This window comes from Bufo gargarizans, chromosome 8, assembly GCF_014858855.1.
Source record: "Bufo gargarizans isolate SCDJY-AF-19 chromosome 8, ASM1485885v1, whole genome shotgun sequence".
NCBI lineage: Eukaryota > Metazoa > Chordata > Amphibia > Anura > Bufonidae > Bufo > Bufo gargarizans.
This window is the reverse complement of record NC_058087.1, coordinates 150,003,606-150,021,279: the sequence shown is the minus strand read 5'-3', so window position 1 is coordinate 150,021,279 and position 17,674 is coordinate 150,003,606. Positions and strand designations below refer to the sequence as shown.

General features: G+C 45.9%; 1 protein-coding gene across 1 annotated transcript in view; it reads right to left on the bottom strand.

Annotated features, from left to right (window-relative positions):
• Positions 1 to 278: 278 nt before the first annotated feature.
• The window catches only part of LOC122945450 (bifunctional apoptosis regulator-like), a 43,872-nt gene continuing 26,476 nt past the window's right edge, over positions 279 to 17,674 (bottom strand). Inside the window, exons 6-7 of the mRNA XM_044304519.1 lie at positions 2,139 to 2,341; positions 279 to 507 (exon numbers count right to left, since the gene is read on the bottom strand). Of these exons, the coding sequence (XP_044160454.1) occupies positions 279 to 507; positions 2,139 to 2,341 (432 nt within the window). The remainder of the gene's footprint in view (positions 508 to 2,138; positions 2,342 to 17,674) is intronic.

Genomic DNA, 17,674 nt, shown 5'->3' with positions numbered 1-17,674 from the left:
TCTCGTATCTCGTGTTGCACTGGTTGCCGTAACACCACCGATGGAATGGATGCAATGGAAAAATGAATCAAGCCAGCAAAAGAGGCAATATGGACAATCACAGTACATTAGTAAGTGCCTTGTAATTGCTTTCTCTACATGATACATGCCATTTGCTGAAGTGAGACAACCCCTTTAATAGTGGCTCTTGGATTTTAATAGACTTTTTAAAATACACGGATCACTCAGTGACTGTAGAAAGTTGTCTTCCCTCATTTAATTCAGTATCACGACTTGTGTCAAGTCCTGGGGAAGAATGAAGTCCTGTCTCTCATTGCTTGATAATTATACAATACTAGACACATTCTTATCCATGCAAAAAAGTTAAGGGTTGGGCTGATATACAAATCAAAGTAAAACATGTATTTCCAGAAAAACTGTGGGATTAAATTCCAGAAGACGAAAATAGGAAGAAGTCTTCGGGTTGCTATATGCCAGAAAAGGGTCAACACACTTATAGGGATGGACCTGAAAGATTTAGTAGAAATGTGTTAACATGGAATACACTCCTCAACATTGAAATTGCAACATCAAGATGGATAAGCCATAAAGTTATGCAAATCAAGTAAGTAGCAGATGTCTCTAAGATATGCAGATGATCAAATTTTCAAGCAATCTGTGGTATGTGGGAGGGGCATAAAAGCCAGATTAAAAATACATTTTTGTAAGCCACATGAAACCTCTAAAATTGCATAAAGTCATGTGGGATGATTGTGCGATGCCTGTTTGTTGATGTGCCACTTATGGCCACTTGTCGCAAACTGAGAGGGACAAAATTATTGAACTGAGAGACCTTAGTTTATCACTCCAATAATATCACTACGGGCCTAGGCCAAGATGTCAGCACTGTTCAATGCTGCGTGTCCCAGTGTTTGGGAGAACAATGATCAACTGCAATGACAGAAAGAAGTGCATAGATGCGAACCTCTGCACGGACAGAATATCTGATTAGAAGAATGACATGTAGTGTAGTGATCCATTCTGTACTGCAAGTGAAATAGGATGTCATATCCCAACCCTAGGACGGCAAACAGTGTCTACATAAACCATTAGAAGGTGTTTGTACGACACTGGGCTACGAGGCAGATGTCCAGCTACAGGTGCTCTACTGACCTCATGTCACCGCTCTCCATCGCTATTCATTGATATCATGATGCATAGCAACAAGGCATTGGAGGCAGGCTTGGAGGTCTGCTATCTTCAGTGATGAGTCTCGCTTTTGTCTTGGATGCAATGATAGCTGGAGATTGGTCTGGAAGCCACCGTGGGCAATGCCATAAAAAAGCCTTCACAAGGGAATGTCACACCAGTCTTATTCCTGGCATTATGGTGTGGGGTGGCATAATGTACAGTAGCCAAATTCCCCAGCTCGGTGTTACATTGATTTGTTTGTGGGACCAGTGGTACGGCCATTTCTCTAAATTGTCCCAAGAGCTGTGTTTCAACAGGTCAACACCAGGCTGCATGTTAATGTGAGTAGCATTCGTGAAATAAATGTGCTACCGTGGCCTGCAGCGTCTCCGGACTTGTCCTCCATCGGGATGTAGGAAAAGACTAATTCTTAGTACTACATGATCAAAAATTTAAGTGATTATCATGTTCTTTAAAACTGGTGGCCTGTCCTTACAATAAGAGATCAATGTTAGATCAGTGGGGGGGGGGGGGGGGGGGAGTTCTGAACTTGGGGCACCGCCATAGAACAGCTGTTTGAAGGGGCTGCAGCACACGGGGGACAACAAACCTCTTCACTATTTACAAGCTCTGTATTTTTAGCGATGGCTGTGCCTGGTATTGCAGTTCAGTCCCATTCACCTGGACTTGACTAAGCTTTAGTGAAACCAGGCACAGTTGCCACTAAAAGTACAGAGCTATGCCTGGTACATAGTGAAGGCGACACTCTTAAGAACAGAGTTAGCCCCCACCAACCTAATATTATAGGATAGGCCATCATTTTTAAACAAACAGATAAATCTTTCACAATTGAACACTAGTACGTGGCTTCTATCTGAATGACAGAGATGGTATATCCTGCCTGTTTCTGCCGCAATTAATTAGAAATTATAAAATTCTATTCTTCATGAAAATCCACCATCACTTACCGTAGTTGGCTGGTTGACCACAGTTTAAAAAAATTAAGTATCTCCAACATTGAGAGCATCATGGCATGTACAATTATAAATCGAGAAGTCCAGTAATGTACTTCTAGCCAGTCCCATGCAAACTCAACAAGAAGTTGATATGGAAGAATCAAGTATTTGACAAGAAACTCACACCACTGTGTCCATGTTGGATCCTGTAAATCCTGAAAACGGCATAAGGTATGGTTAATGTATGCAGGTCTATTTTGCCAAATTAGCAGCAAACATGTGCTGTCTTAAAACATCCTATGTCTGCTGACTGACTAGCTGAAAGGTATTTGCTTAAGACTTGGAAGGCAATGTCTCTCTGTAGACAGGTATACAAATTTGCATTGCGATTTCATTGAATTAAAATTTAAAACAGCAATAATGGAAAACTACAAAACTATTATCAAAAATGTGTTGATGCTTGCAGTGTGCATCTGCATTGTATTTGTGGTCAGCCACACTGCATAAGCCGACACAATTCATGCACTTCAACAGGAACTCAGAACTATTCTAGTAAAAATGTTAAACTGATTATTTTGTTAATTAACGCAAACCATTTATTTACATTCAAACACATAAAATGTAATACAAGTCTTATCTTCACGTTAAGATATGCTCACATTGCCTCCTCTTTAGAGTTTGCCATACATTCCTGTTCTTAAATGATTTTATGCTTTTTGTGCAGAAAACTCATCTCCTGATATATCACATTTTATCATATTTTGCAGCCACCTGTAGTCAAACAACAGAACTGTGTTCATATGAACAGCAGCTTGTGCTCCAGGGCCGTTCTTTCTACCACAACTGGACAATATGTGCCAAGCAGGGGCGTAGCTATAGGGGGTGCAGAGGTAGTAGTCACTACCAGGCCCAGGAGCCTGAGGGGGCCTAAAATCCATTATGCAACATAAGAAGACATTGGTATAATAGAAAGAACATGATGGTCAGGTCAAACCTCTGGCTGGAAGGAAAGGGGTTGGATCAAGAATTTGGCATGGGGAGGTGCCATTTCAATTTTTGCCTCAGGCAGCATGAAGGCTATGTACTTCCCGGCCCTTGGCCACAAAACACTGAGGGAAGGGGGGCCCAAGCTGAACTCTTGCACCAGGGACCATGAGCCTTTAGCTACGCCCCTGGTGCCCAGTATTAATGCTATCACGTACCCACAGCGGTCAGACCCCCACGATCCTGAGAACAAGGTCCAATTCCCTTCTCCTGATGGAGTGGCAGGTTGAACATGTGTCCAGCCACCCCATTTATTCTCTAAGGGGCTGTCGCAGATAGCAGAGTACAGTTTTTGGCTATTTATGGCAGACCACCTTCCTACATAACTCCCCCCTTTGTTCAACCCTGAGGGGGTGAACACTTGCCAGACAGTGTACCCGGGACAGGGAATCTGCGTTTCTCTGTAAGCGGCCTGCCCTGTGTTCCACTGAGAACTTGAAGTTCTGTAACGACAAGATCTATCTGGTGACCCGAGCATTCCTCTGTTTGGCTAGGCTCATCCACTTGAGAGGGGAGTGGTCGGTCACCAGATGGAACTTTCTCCACCAACAGATAATAACGGAGAGACTCGAGTGCCCACTTGATTAACAGACTGGTGTAAGCTTTCAGTATAGGAAAAAAACAGGATGTTCCTCCACATTGATGTCCTGAGAGAGTACAGCTCCGAGGCCTACTTCAGAGGTATCGGTCTGTACCACAAATTCCCTCTTGAAGTCAGGTGTCACCAATATCGGGGACCCATACAGGGCAGACTTCAAGGCGGAGAAAGATTTTCCGCCTGATCATTCCACTAAACCGTCACTGACTAGCGTCCCTTCAAAAGGCCTGTCAATGGTGCGACGACTGTAGCAAAATTGGGGACAAACTTCATATAGCACCCCACCATACCCAGGAACAACTTTACTTGCCGAGTAGAGACAGGTCGGGCCAATTCCGAATTGCCTCAATTTTGTTCACCTGAGGTTTGATCATTCTGCACCCAATTACATTCCCCAGGTACCTGGTCTCTTCTAACCCTATTGCGCACTTTTTTGGGTTAGCAATTAAGCCAGCCTTCCTAAGGGAGTCCACTACAGCCTGTACTTTAGATAGGTGACTTTCCCAGTCGGTGCTATGGATAACGATATCGTCCAGGTACGCCAAACCGTACCAACAATGTGGGCATAGTGCAACGTCCATTAGCCTTTGAAACGTGGCGGGAGCGCCATGTAGACCAAAGGGTAATAACCTTGTACTGATATAGCCCCTCTGGTGTGATGAAAGCCGTTTTTTCCTTGGCAGCCTCCATCAAGGGTACCTGCCAGTACCCTTTGGTGAGGTCAAACACAGAAAAATATCTGGCTTGGCCTAACTTCTCAATAAGCTCATCTACTCGGGGCATGGGATATGCGTCAAATTTGTTCCGACTAATGAACTCCCTGGCTTCCTGAGCCTGTTTAGGGGAGAGGATGTCAGCAATTTTCACTGTGGCAGCCGCTTCCCTTGCTACAGACAGAGGGGTCGAAACCGCTTCCCCAAAGAACCCTGGTCATGGGCAGTCTTCCGTACAGGTTTCCCTATCTCTCCATGGTTTGAGCAGATTCACATGGTACACCTGCTCTGGATTTCGCCTCCATGGCTGATGTACCTTGTAATCTACCTCTCCAATTTGTTCAAGTACCTTGTAGGGCCCCAGCCACCTAGCTAGGAACTTACTGTCTACAGTCGGTACCAGAACCAACACCCGATCACCCGGGTTAAAGGACCCAAGCCTGCCGATTATAGACCCTACTCTGGGCTCGCTGCGCTGCCTCCATATGCTTCCTAACCAGAGGTAAAACTGTTTCCATCCGTCCTTGCATCTGGGTGATGTGCTCGACAACACTTTTGTGCAGTGTGGGTTGGTGTTCCCATGCCTCTTTGGCGACGTCTAACAGACCGCGAGGGTGTCTGCCGTATAGCAGTTCGAAGGGCGAGAACCCAGTAGAGGCCTGGGGCACTTCTCGCACTGCGAACATGAGATAGGGCAGAAGAAGGTCCCAGCCCCTCCCATCCTTAGACACTGCTCTTTTTAACGTTTGATTAAACCTTTCTACCAGGCCATCAGTTTGTGGATGATACACGGTCACTGTGAAAGTCACTGTTAAAGGGGTGGTCACTGTGAAAGTCACGGTTAAAGAAGAAGTCACTGTTAAAGGGGTGGTCACTGTGAAAGTCACTGTTAAAGGGGCGGTCACTGTGAAAGTCACTGTTAAAGGGGCAGTCACTGTGAAAGTCACTGTTAAAGGGGCGGCCACTGCTGTGAAAGTCGCTGTTAAAGGGGCGGTGCCCGTTAAAGGAGCGGCCACTGTGAAAGTCACTGCTAAAGGGGCAGTCACCCTTAAAGGGGCGGCCACTATGAAAGTCACTGTTAAACGGGCGGTCACCATTAAAGGGGCAGCCACTGTGAAAATCACTGCTAAAGGGGCGGTCACCGTTAAAGGGGCGGCCACTGTAAAAGTCACTGTTAAAAGGACAGCCACCGTGAAAGTCACTGTTAAAGGGAACCTGTCACCTGGATTTTGTGTATAGAGCTGAGGACATGGGTTGCTAGATGACCGCTAGCACATCCGCAATACCCAGTCCCCATAGCTCTGTGTGCTTTTATTGTGTAAAAAAAAAAGATTTGATACATATGCAAATTAACCTGAGAGGAGTCCTGTCCCTGACTAATCTCACATACAGGACTCAACTCAGGTTAATTTGCATATGTATCAAATAGTTTTTATTACACAATAAAAGCACACAGAGCTATGGGGACTGGGTATTGCGGATGTGCTAGCGGCCATCTAGCAACCCATGTTCTCAGCTCTATACACAAAATCCCGGTGACAGGTTCCCTTTAAAGGGGCAGTCACCGTTAAAGGGGCAACCACTATGAAAGTCACTGTTAAAAGGACAGCCACCGTGAAAGTCACTGTTAAAGGGGCAGTCTCCGTTAAAGGGACGGCGCCACTGTGAAAGTCACTGTTAAAGGGGTGACCACTATGAAAGTCACTGCTAAAGGGGCGGTCACCGTTAAAGGGGCGGCCACTGTAAAAGTCACTGTTAAAAGGACAGCCACCGTGAAAGTCACTGTTAAAGGGGCAGTCACCGTTAAAGGGGCAACCACTATGAAAGTCACTGTTAAAGGGGTGACCACTATGAAAGTCACTGCTAAAGGGGCGGTCACCGTTAAAGGGGCGGCCACTGTAAAAGTCACTGTTAAAAGGACAGCCACCGTGAAAGTCACTGTTAAAGGGGCAGTCACCGTTAAAGGGGCAACCACTATGAAAGTCACTGTTAAACGGGTGGTCACCGTTAAAGGGGCGGCCACTGTGAAAATCACTGCTAAAGGGGCGGTAACCGTTAAAGGGGCGGCCACTGTAAAATTCACTGTTAAAAGGACAGTCACCATGAAAGTCACTGTTAAAGGGGCAGTCTCCGTTAAAGGGACTGCGCCACTGTGAAAGTCACTGTTAAAGGGGTGGTCACCGTTAAAGGGGTGACCACTATGAAAGTCACTGTTAAACGGCGGGTCACCGTTAAAGGGGTGGCCACTGTGAAAGTCACTGTTAAAGGGGCGGTCCCCGTTAATGGGGCAGCCATTGTGAAATTCGCTGTTATTTAATATAAAATTGTAATAAATATACGTTTTACCTTTATGCATAAAAAAATCCCAAATTTGCAGATATTTTGGAAAAAAATCACTATTCAAAATTAGAATTTCTTTGCTATTAAGGTTACTTTCACATTAGCGGCAGGGTAGTCCGGCAGGCTTTTCCGCCGGGTAAACAGCTTGGCGGATCAGTCCAGCCGCTAGTTTACGTGTGCCCCCAGACTGCCACTCTGTCCCTATTGACTATAATGTACAACATGCAGTACTTTTAGTCCGGCTGCCTCTCACCGTGCGATGCCGTGCTGCCGATGGAACTCTGACCCCATTATAGTCAATGGGGAAGAAGCGGCATTCTGGGGGCACACATGAAACTAGCCTTAGATGGATAGTGATACTTCATAAAATAGTTATCGCTTTACATTCCCCATATGTCTACTTTATGTTGGCATCATTTTGCAAATGTAATTTAATTTTTTTAGGAAGTTAGAAGACAGAATTTTAGAAGCACATTTTTATATTTTTAAGAAAATTTCAAAAACCCACTTTTTTACCTAATCTGAGAGTTTTAGACCGCTCAGATCAGGTTATAGACTCTTTGACCCTCATTGCAATGGTACCTTTGTTTTCTGTGTCCCTTGTCCAGATCATGAAAAAAACACTTTTTAAACGTATGCAAATGAGCTTCTGAAGGTGCCCAGGGGCGGAGTTACTGGGCGATGTGCCCAGAAAAACACACCTCTTTCAGCTCTCTGGCACGCCCTTCTGTCCTATTATTACCTTCTCCTCTGCCTCCAGCCGGCGGACGTCATGAGCGGCAAGAGAAAAATTCAGGCTGGGAACTGGCCCGCACCTGCGCACTGCTCTGGCCATTATGGGCAGAAGAACATCTTTTCATATTGTGCATGCGCCGGCCAACTAAAGACAGCTGACCCTCCATCCTGTGGTGCTGCTCGTGACTTTCGATGGCTGGAGGCGGAGGAGGTAATAGGACAGAAGGGCGGGCCAGAGGGCTGAGAGAGGTGTGTTTTTCTGGGCACCTTCAGAAGCTCATTTGCATACGTTTAAAAAAAATATCATGTTCTAGACGAGGGACACAGAAAACAAAGGTACCATTGTAATGAGGGTCAAAGAGTCTATAACCTGATCTGAGCAGTCTAAAACGCTCAGATTAGGTGAAAGACTCTCTTTAAAGACCATTTCAGTTAAGAAGTTCCTTTGTGGGGCTTACACAGTAGAAGCCACCAATAAATGACCTCATTTTAGAAATTACACCCCTCAAGTTATTCAAAACTGATTTTACAAACTTTATTACCTTTTAGGTGTTCCACAAGGATTAAAGCAAAATGGAGGGGAAATTTTAAAATTTCACAGTAACACAGCAAGGGTTAACAGCCAAAGAAACCTCAATCTTTACACTACGTGCAGAATTATTAGGCAAATGAGTATTTTGACCACATCATCCTCTTTATGCATGTTGTCTTACTCCAAGCTGTATAGGCTCGAAAGCCTACTACCAATTAAGCATATTAGGTGATGTGCATCTCTGTAATGAGAAGGGGTGTGGTCTTATGACATCAACACCCTATATCAGGTGTGCATAATTATTAGGCAACTTCCTTTCCTTTGGCAAAATGGGTCAAAAGAAGGACTTGACAGGCTCAGAAAAGTCAAAAATAGTGAGATATCTTGCAGAGGGATGCAGCACTCTTAAAATTGCAAAGCTTCTGAAGCGTGATCATCGAACAATCAAGCGTTTCATTCAAAATAGTCAACAGGGTCGCAAGAAGCGTGTGGAAAAACCAAGGCGCAAAATAACTGCCCATGAACTGAGAAAAGTCAAGCGTGCAGCTGCCAAGATGCCACTTGCCACCAGTTTGGCCATATTTCAGAGCTGCAACATCACTGGAGTGCCCAAAAGCACAAGGTGTGCAATACTCAGAGACATGGCCAAGGTAAGAAAGGCTGAAAGACGACCACCACTGAACAAGACACACAAGCTGAAACGTCAAGACTGGGCCAAGAAATATCTCAAGACTGATTTTTCTTGTGGGGCCTTTTTGGGTTGAGGATGGAGTCAAGCTCAACTCCCAGTCCTACTGCCAGTTTCTGGAAGACACCTTCTTCAAGCAGTGGTACAGGAAGAAGTCTGCAAGGTAAGAAAAACATGATTTTCATGCAGGACAATGCTCCATCACACGCGTCCAAGTACTCCACAACGTGGCTGGCAAGAAAGGGTATAAAAGAAGAAAATCTAATGACATGGCCTCCTTGTTCACCTGATCTGAACCCCATTGAGAACCTGTGGTCCATCATCAAATGTGAGATTTACAAGGAGGGAAAACAGTACACCTCTCTGAACAGTGTCTGGGAGGCTGTGGTTGCTGCTGCACGCAATGTTGATGGTGAACAGATCAAAACACTGACAGAATCCATGGATGGCAGGCTTTTGAGTGTCCTTGCAAAGAAAGGTGGCTATATTGGTCACTGATTTGTTTTTGTTTTGTTTTTGAATGTCAGAAATGTATATTTGTGAATTTTGAGATGTTATATTGGTTTCACTGGTAAAAATAAATAATTGAAATGGGTATATATTTGTTTTTTGTTAAGTTGCCTAATAATTATGTACAGTAATAGTCACCTGCACACACAGATATCCCCCTAAAATAGCTAAAACTAAAAACAAACTAAAAACTACTTCCAAAAATATTCAGCTTTGATATTAATGAGTTTTTTGGGTTCATTGAGAACATGGTTGTTGTTCAATAATAAAATTAATCCTCAAAAATACAACTTGCCTAATAATTCTGCACTCCCTGTAATACACTGATTCTACAGTTTACAGAAACTTCCCATATGTGGTCATAAACTGCTTTATGGGCACACGGCAGGGTGTAGAGGCAAAGGAGCGCCATATTGTTAACGGAGGGCAGATTTTGCTGGAATGGTTTTCAGGTGCCATGTCATATTTGAACAGCCCCTGAGGTACCCTAGAAAGAAAACCCCATAAAGTAACCTCATTTTGGAAATACCCCCCCTCAAGGAATAAATCTAGTGATGAAGTGAATGCTTTGACCCAACAAGTATTTTATAGAATTTTGAAACGCATGGCTGTGAAAATGAAAAATTAACTTTAATTTCCAATATAAAGTTGCTTTAGACCCACATTTTTCATTTCCACAAGGGGTAACAGGAGAAAATGCCCCCCAAAATGTTGTATGCATTTTTTCCGCAATACGGCAACACCTGATACGTGGTCATTAGAGATGAGCGAATTTCCGCTTATGAAATTCGTTCACACTTCGTTTGGTGGTAAAAGGTGAATTGCGTTATGGATTTCGTTACCACAGATCATAACGCAATTCTATGCTGGAATGCATAACGTAATGCTACTATCTTCTAAGAGCTTTTATACTGTCATCTGACGTGATTTTGCTTTATGTCCTCCACAAATGTGCATAAACCTATGTTAAATGCAATTGTTCAAGTCATTTTCCTGGTATACCAGCAGGTGGCAGCATCATTAATAAAGATAGTTTTAATGTTATGGCCGTTCAGGGTGGAACGATTCTGTTCCTGCCACAATTACAGAGCTACCAAGCAGATGACTTATTCTGCAAGCTCACGTTTAAAGCAGAAGCATTCATTTCTTGCCAATCATTGCTAAAACCTGCTGGGACCAAGAGACCAAGGCTGTATATTGCTTGTATACAAGTTATCTTCAGTAAACAGATTAATTTTGTAAACTGGGATTCATAAAACGTAGCATTTACTAAGTCATTTAAAATAGTGATTCACACTGGGTGAGAGACGACAATAACAACAAATTACCTCCACTATATCAAATCATATACTAATGAATGATAAAAAGGGTGGATCTTACCCCATCTTAGCAGGATCCACAAACCGTAGAGGAAGGTCCTGGCAGTTGGTAATACCTGGGACCAGTGTGACCAGGGTGCTTGTGTCGTAGTTGGCACTATATCCGCTCCTAATGCACCCTATTATGGCTTTCCTACCTTCCTAGGGGCAAGGGGCTGTTCTTATAGCCTGCCTAACACACATGGAGCACCCGCCCCCGACATGGGCGACCCCACACCGAACCTTTCCCTCAGTATGGGTCTAGTGTTCTATAAAGCCCTAATTACAACGCCCTACATGCCATGTTTCTGTCTTTCTTTCCAGACATCATCAGGGGACTTCGCACATGTATTCAAGGGCAATAGAGATCAAGGTGAGCCCAAATCACTGCCATTTGTGGTGAGAAACTGACTGACATGGGACACTTCCCATGTTACAGCAAGGATAAGAACTACCTACTATCCTGAGTGATGATACGAGCAGGGGCGTAGCTAGAAATGACTGGGCCCCATAGCAAAAAAATTTATGGGCCCCCCTCCCGGATCTCCCACCCCCACATACCTCTCAGACCTCCCACCCCTTCCAGAGCTCCCACCCAAACACCCCTCCAGTACCTCCCACCCCAGCATCCCCACACTCCTCCAAGACCTCCCACCCCCACACCCATCCTAAATCTCCCACTGCCAGTCCCCAGATATAATGGTCCAGACATCAAGTGTCCTGCTCCCCCCCACAATTTAATGGTTTAGACCTTGGAGATCCTGCGGCTTCCCCCTCAATAAATTGGTCTAGACCTCCAGGGTCCTGCTTCCCCCTAAATATAATGGTCCAGACCTCCAGGGTCCTGCTCCCCCTCCTCCCAAGATATAATGGTCCAGTGTCGTGTTCCCCCCTATATAATGGTCCAGACCATACCTCCAGGTCCTGCTCCCCCCTTCTCCTTAAATGTACTGGTCCAGACCTCCAGGGTCCTGCTCCCCCCTCCTCCCTAGATATAATGGTCCAGGACTCCAGAGTAAATTTTACCAGTCCCAGAGTCAGCCTGCCCTCACCTCACAGCCACTTGAACGTCTGCGCGCCCACACTCCAGCAGTGCTGCCAGGCCCAGCAGCACGCAGCTTTGCTGTAGGCTCCGCCTCTTCCACTTCCGGCCAGTAAGACTGCCGCCCAGACTGGGAGCGGGACCACTCCCTCTCCTCACTGCAGGTACGCCTCTCTGCCTCCAGCCGCCCCCTATCGCACTGCCCACAGCCTACAGGCCCTGCAGATAGCGCTTTCTCTGTCTGTCCTGGAGGGGCCTGCGACCCCTGTAGCTATACCACATGAATTAAAAAAATTATAATAATCCTCAGCAGGCAGCCCGGGCCCCCAGTGGCGTAGGGCCCCATAGCCATTGCTATGGCTGCTATGGTGATCCCTACGCCCATGGATACGAGGCTAGAACCACCTTGATCTCTATTGCCCTAGTAGGGGAGTTTACAGCCTGGGTAATAGGAACAATCATATTACACCTTGCTGCACTGATCGCAGATCCAAATTGCCATTATACAGCTCTGTAATTCCAGCAAACTGTTCTTGTTATTGGGGTGCACGTGCTGTTTGATACAGCCATTAACAGGGTTTATTACAAGGAAATATTTCTACATCTTATTTTCCCTTGTGCGGTACAGTTATATGTTCTAAAGCATTTTTTGGCTTGTATTAGTGGGGGACAAAAAGGGCTTATTAGTAGTGTTGATCGAGCACCAAAGTGCTAGGGTGCTCGGCCGAACACCTCGGGATGCTCGGGTGCTCTACCAAGCACCCGAGCACAATGGAAGTCAATGGGAAAACCTGAGCATTAAACCAGGCACCCCCTGCTCTGAAGAGGGGAGGGTGTCTGGTTCATAGCAAAAGGTCAGAAATTGATGGAAACACCACTGAAATGGTTCAGGAAGAGCATGGGGAGGATGTCTGGATGCATCTTGTACTACCAGGTGGCTACTGGGAACGATGTTGTCCGAGTAGTACGCCACTTTTACAGACTGACAATAATACACACCATACTGAAGATAAGATCGATTTTAGAGGAAAAATTGTTAGGAAACATTCTTTCCCGTATATAAAGTTCAAGTGCTGCCAAAAATTACAAGGAAGAGGCACTCCAATACAACCTGTATATCACATAAAGGAGGGCCTCATTCATATTGTGGTACAATTGTTCAGGTAGTGGGACTCCAACACTCATAAAGCCTATGCACTAAGTGAAAGGGCTGCCAAAAATTACAAGGAACCAGCACTCCAATACACCCTTTATTACACAAAAAGGAGGCATCATACACTCTTGAAAAATTATGATTGATGGCCTACTAGTGAGCTGACCCTGTAAAACATTATATGCGAGGGCCTGCAGGTGAGCTGACCCTGTAAAAGAATGTAGGTGAGGGCATGCAGGTGAGCTGACCGTGCAAAAGATTGTAGGTGAGGGCCTGCTGGTGAGCCAACCCTCTAAAAAATTATATGCGAGGGCCTGCAAAGAGCTGACACTCGGCGGTCAGTTCGCAGCGAACTTTGAGTGTTCGCGATCTGCCTAACATGCAAACATATGGCGATGTCCGCAGTTTTCCTGGGGGATGTGATTCAGAGGATCCTGCTCTGATTTTGGCTGATAGGGTGGTGGTCTCCGCTCTGTACCCCGAATTGGAGATCTAGGTGTTGGGAGTCCAGGAGGGGGCTCCTGAGTCTTGTCCCCCAGGGAGGTTGTTTGTTCCTGATGGACTGCGATACAAGGTATTCAAGGAACATCACGATACTGTCCTTGCTGGACATCCTGGTGGTAAGTCCACCTTTGATCTTGTTTCCCAGAGGTTCTGGTGGCCCGGGTTACATAAGAGTGTTGAGGATTACGTAGCAGCTTGTGAAACCTGTGCACGGTCAAAGGTTGCTCACACTCGACCTTCTGGTTCACTTCTTCCTTTGTCTATTCCGTCTCGTCCTTGGACGCACTTGTCTATGGAATTTATTACGGATCTGCCGAGTTCCTTCGGGAAAACAGTAATTTTGGTGTTTGTTGACCGTTTTAGTAAAATGGCTCACTATGTATCGTTTGCTAGTCTGCCCAATGCCAAGACTCAGATTTTTGTTGATAATATCGTGAAATTACATGGCATTCCCTCGGATGTGGTTTCTGATAGGGGTAAGCAGTTTGTCTCCAGGTTTTGGAGGGCGTTCTGCTCTTGGCTTGGCATTCAACGTTCGTTCTCTTCGGCTTTTCATCCGCAGTCGAATGGGCAGACAGAGCGTACTAATCAAAACCTGGAGACCTACTTGAGGTGCTTTGTGGCTGAGAATCCCTAGCAGTAATTGCTAAACAGTAATTGCCGTTCCCCACCGTCATCTTCTTGTGACTGTGGATGCTCAAGAGTTTGGGAATCAGGGCACAAGGTCTGTCCCTCTTTAAGCATGCTTGGTGAGAGGGCCAAATCAAGGAATGGCACTGAAAAGAGCTCCTCAGAATATCCGAGTGTGGGATCACTTGTTTGCCCAGACTCTCCATGGTGAGAGGAAGGAGGATCAGGGTCAGGATTGTGTTGAGCAGACTCTTGGCTACCAAGACTGGACTTGGTAGAAGACAGGGTGGTGCTTAATTGACTGGAAGCATTATCTGCTGCAATCCAACGACCACCTGCTTGCACTGGTCTGACTTCAAGAGTGATGTCCTGTGCCGCCCTGCAAACTGGGACATGAAGCTAGGTATCGTGGATGATTGTTTTTCTTGTGCTCTGGCAGCAGGCACAGTTTCACTGCACCCAGGGCCAAGGCCTTTGCGTGCACCATCAGCATCACGGCCACTTCCCTGTTCTTTACTACTTGCCTTCTTCATATTAAATGTTATATACAGGGAGTGCAGAATTATTAGGCAAGTTGTATTTTTGAGGATTAATTTTATTATTGAACAACAACCATGTTCTCAATGAACCCAAAAAACTCATTAATATCAAAGCTGAATATTTTTGGAAGTAGTTTTTAGTTTGTTTTTAGTTTTAGCTATTTTAGGGGGATATCTGTGTGTGCAGGTGACTATTACTGTGCATAATTACCATTTTACCAGTGAAACCAATATAACATCTCAACATTCACAAATATACATTTCTGACATTCAAAAACAAAACAAAAACAAATCAGTGACCAATATAGCCACCTTTCTTTGCAAGGACACTCAAAAGCCTGCCATCCATGGATTCTGTCAGTGTTTTGATCTGTTCACCATCAACATTGCGTGCAGCAGCAACCACAGCCTCCCAGACACTGAGAGGTGTACTGTTTTCCCTCCTTGTAAATCTCACATTTGATGATGGACCACAGGTTCTCAATGGGGTTTAGATCAGGTGAACAAGGAGGCCATGTCATTAGATTTTCTTCTTTTATACCCTTTCTTGCCAGCCACGTTGTGGAGTACTTGGACGCATGTGATGGAGCATTGTCCTGCATGAAAATCATGTTTTTCTTACCTTGCAGACTTCTTCCTGTACCACTGCTTGAAGAAGGTGTCTTCCAGAAACTGGCAGTAGGACTGGGAGTTGAGCTTGACTCCATCCTCAACCCAAAAAGGCCCCACAAGTCATCTTTGATGATACCAGCCCAAACCAGTACTCCACCTCCACCTTGCTGGCGTCTGAGTCGGACTGGAGCTCTCTGCCATTTACCAATCCAGCCACGGGCCCATCCATCTGGCCCATCAAGACTCACTCTCATTTCATCAGTCCATAAAACCTTAGAAAAATCAGTCTTGAGATATTTCTTGGCCCAGTCTTGACATTTCAGCTTGTGTGTCTTGTTCAGTGGTGGTCGTCTTTCAGCCTTTCTTACCTTGGCCATGTCTCTGAGTATTGCACACCTTGTGCTTTTGGGCACTCCAGTGATGTTGCAGCTCTGAAATATGGCCAAACTGGTGGCAAGTGGCATCTTGGCAGCTGCACGCTTGACTTTTCTCAGTTCATGGGCAGTTATTTTGCGCCTTGGTTTTTCCACACGCTTCTTGCGACCCTGTTGACTATTTTGAATGAAACGCTTGATTGTTCGATGATCACGCTTCAGAAGCTTTGCAATTTTAAGAGTGCTGCATCCCTCTGCAAGATATCTCACTATTTTTGACTTTTCTGAGCCTGTCAAGTCCTTCTTTTGACCCATTTTGCCAAAGGAAAGGAAGTTGCCTAATAATTATGCACACCTGATATAGGGTGTTGATGTCATTAGACCACACCCCTTCTCATTACAGAGATGCACATCACCTAATATGCTTAATTGGTAGTAGGCTTTCGAGCCTATACAGCTTGGAGTAAGACAACATGCATAAAGAGGATGATGTGGTCAAAATACTCATTTGCCTAATAATTCTGCACGTAGTGTATGCTTGAAAGTATGTCACACGTACAGTAGCGTAGGATTTGAAAGTGTATGCGCAAACAAATTTAAAAAGGTATTTGGGATGTGGAAACATCACACAGGAGATATCCCGCAGATAATCTCAATGCTGTCACCAGTGGCTAATAAAAAATTACAGGCAATATCACAGGTATTTGGGATGAGGAAACGTTATACACCAGTAATGTCACTGTCTGCAGCGTCTAAGGAAAAAGTACACTGGATGTCACAGATATTTTTTGGATGCAAACATGTTACACTGGAGATGTGGCACTGGTAATGTCACTGTCAGAAAAAGTACACTGCATGTCACAAATACATTTTTTCAGCAAACACGTTACACTGCAGCTGTGACGCTGGTAATGTCACTGTCCACAGCAGACACCGTCTACGGAAAAAGTACACTGGATGTAGGGGTGGGCGATATGGCCTAAAATCTATATTGCAATATAATTTTAAGCATGTGCGATATGCGATATATATTGCGATATATTGTTTTCTATATGGGGGGGGTGTTTAAATTTTTTTTTTTTTTTACTTTTTATTTATTAACTATTGGCCTCCTTAAGGGCTAGAACCCTTGTCATATTCACCCTAATAGAGCTCTATTAGGGTGAATAGGACTTTACACTCTCCCTGCTGCCCTGTGCATAGTGCACACAACAGCAGGGAGCTGACCATGGCGCCAGCCTCTCATGTGCTCCCCCAGCCTCTTATCTGCCCCCCCCCAGCCTCTTATCTGCCCCCCAGCCTCTGATCTGCCTCCCCCAACCTCTGATCTGCCCCCCAGCCTCTGATCTGCCCCCCCAGCCTCTGATCTTCTCCCCAGCCTCTGATCTGCCCCCCCAGCCTCTGATCTTCTCCCCAGCCTCTGATCTGCCCCCCTTCCCCAGCCTCTGATCTTCTCCCCAGCCTCTGATCTTCTCCCCAGCCTCTGATCTTCTCCCCCAGCCTCTGATCTGCCCCCCTTCCCCAGCCTCTGATCTTCTCCCCCAGCCTCTGATCTGCCCCCCTTCCCCAGCCTCTGATCTTCTCCCCCAGCCTCTGATCTGCCCCCTTCCCCAGCCTCTGATCTTCTCCCCAGCCTCTGATCTGCCCCCCTTCCCCAGCCTCTGATCTGCCCCCCCAGCCTCTGATCTGCCCCCCCCAGCCTCTGATCTGCCCCCCCCAGCCTCTGATCTGCCCCCCTTCCCCAGCCTCTGATCTTCTCCCCAGCCTCTGATCTGCCCCCCTTCCCCAGCCTCTGATCTTCTCCCCCAGCCTCTGATCTGCCCCCCATCCCCAGCCTCTGATCTTCTCCCCCAGCCTCTGATATGTCCCCTCTGGTAACGCAAACCCCCCCCTCCCTCCCTCCCCAGTATTAATCATTGGTGGCAGTGGCCACAGGGTCCCCCTCCTCCCCCCCATCATTGGTGGCAGTTTGCAGTTCCGATCAGAGCCCCAGCAGTGTAATGCTGGGGCTCCGATCGGTTACCATGGCAGCCAGGAGTCACGCTGCTGAAGTCCTGGCTGCCATGGTATGTTAGTGAGCAGAGAGCAGCGCATTATACTCACGTGCGCTGTGGTCGCCGGTCGCTCCTTCTTCTCATAGGTCTGTGCGGCGCATTGCTAATGCTGTAAGCATTAG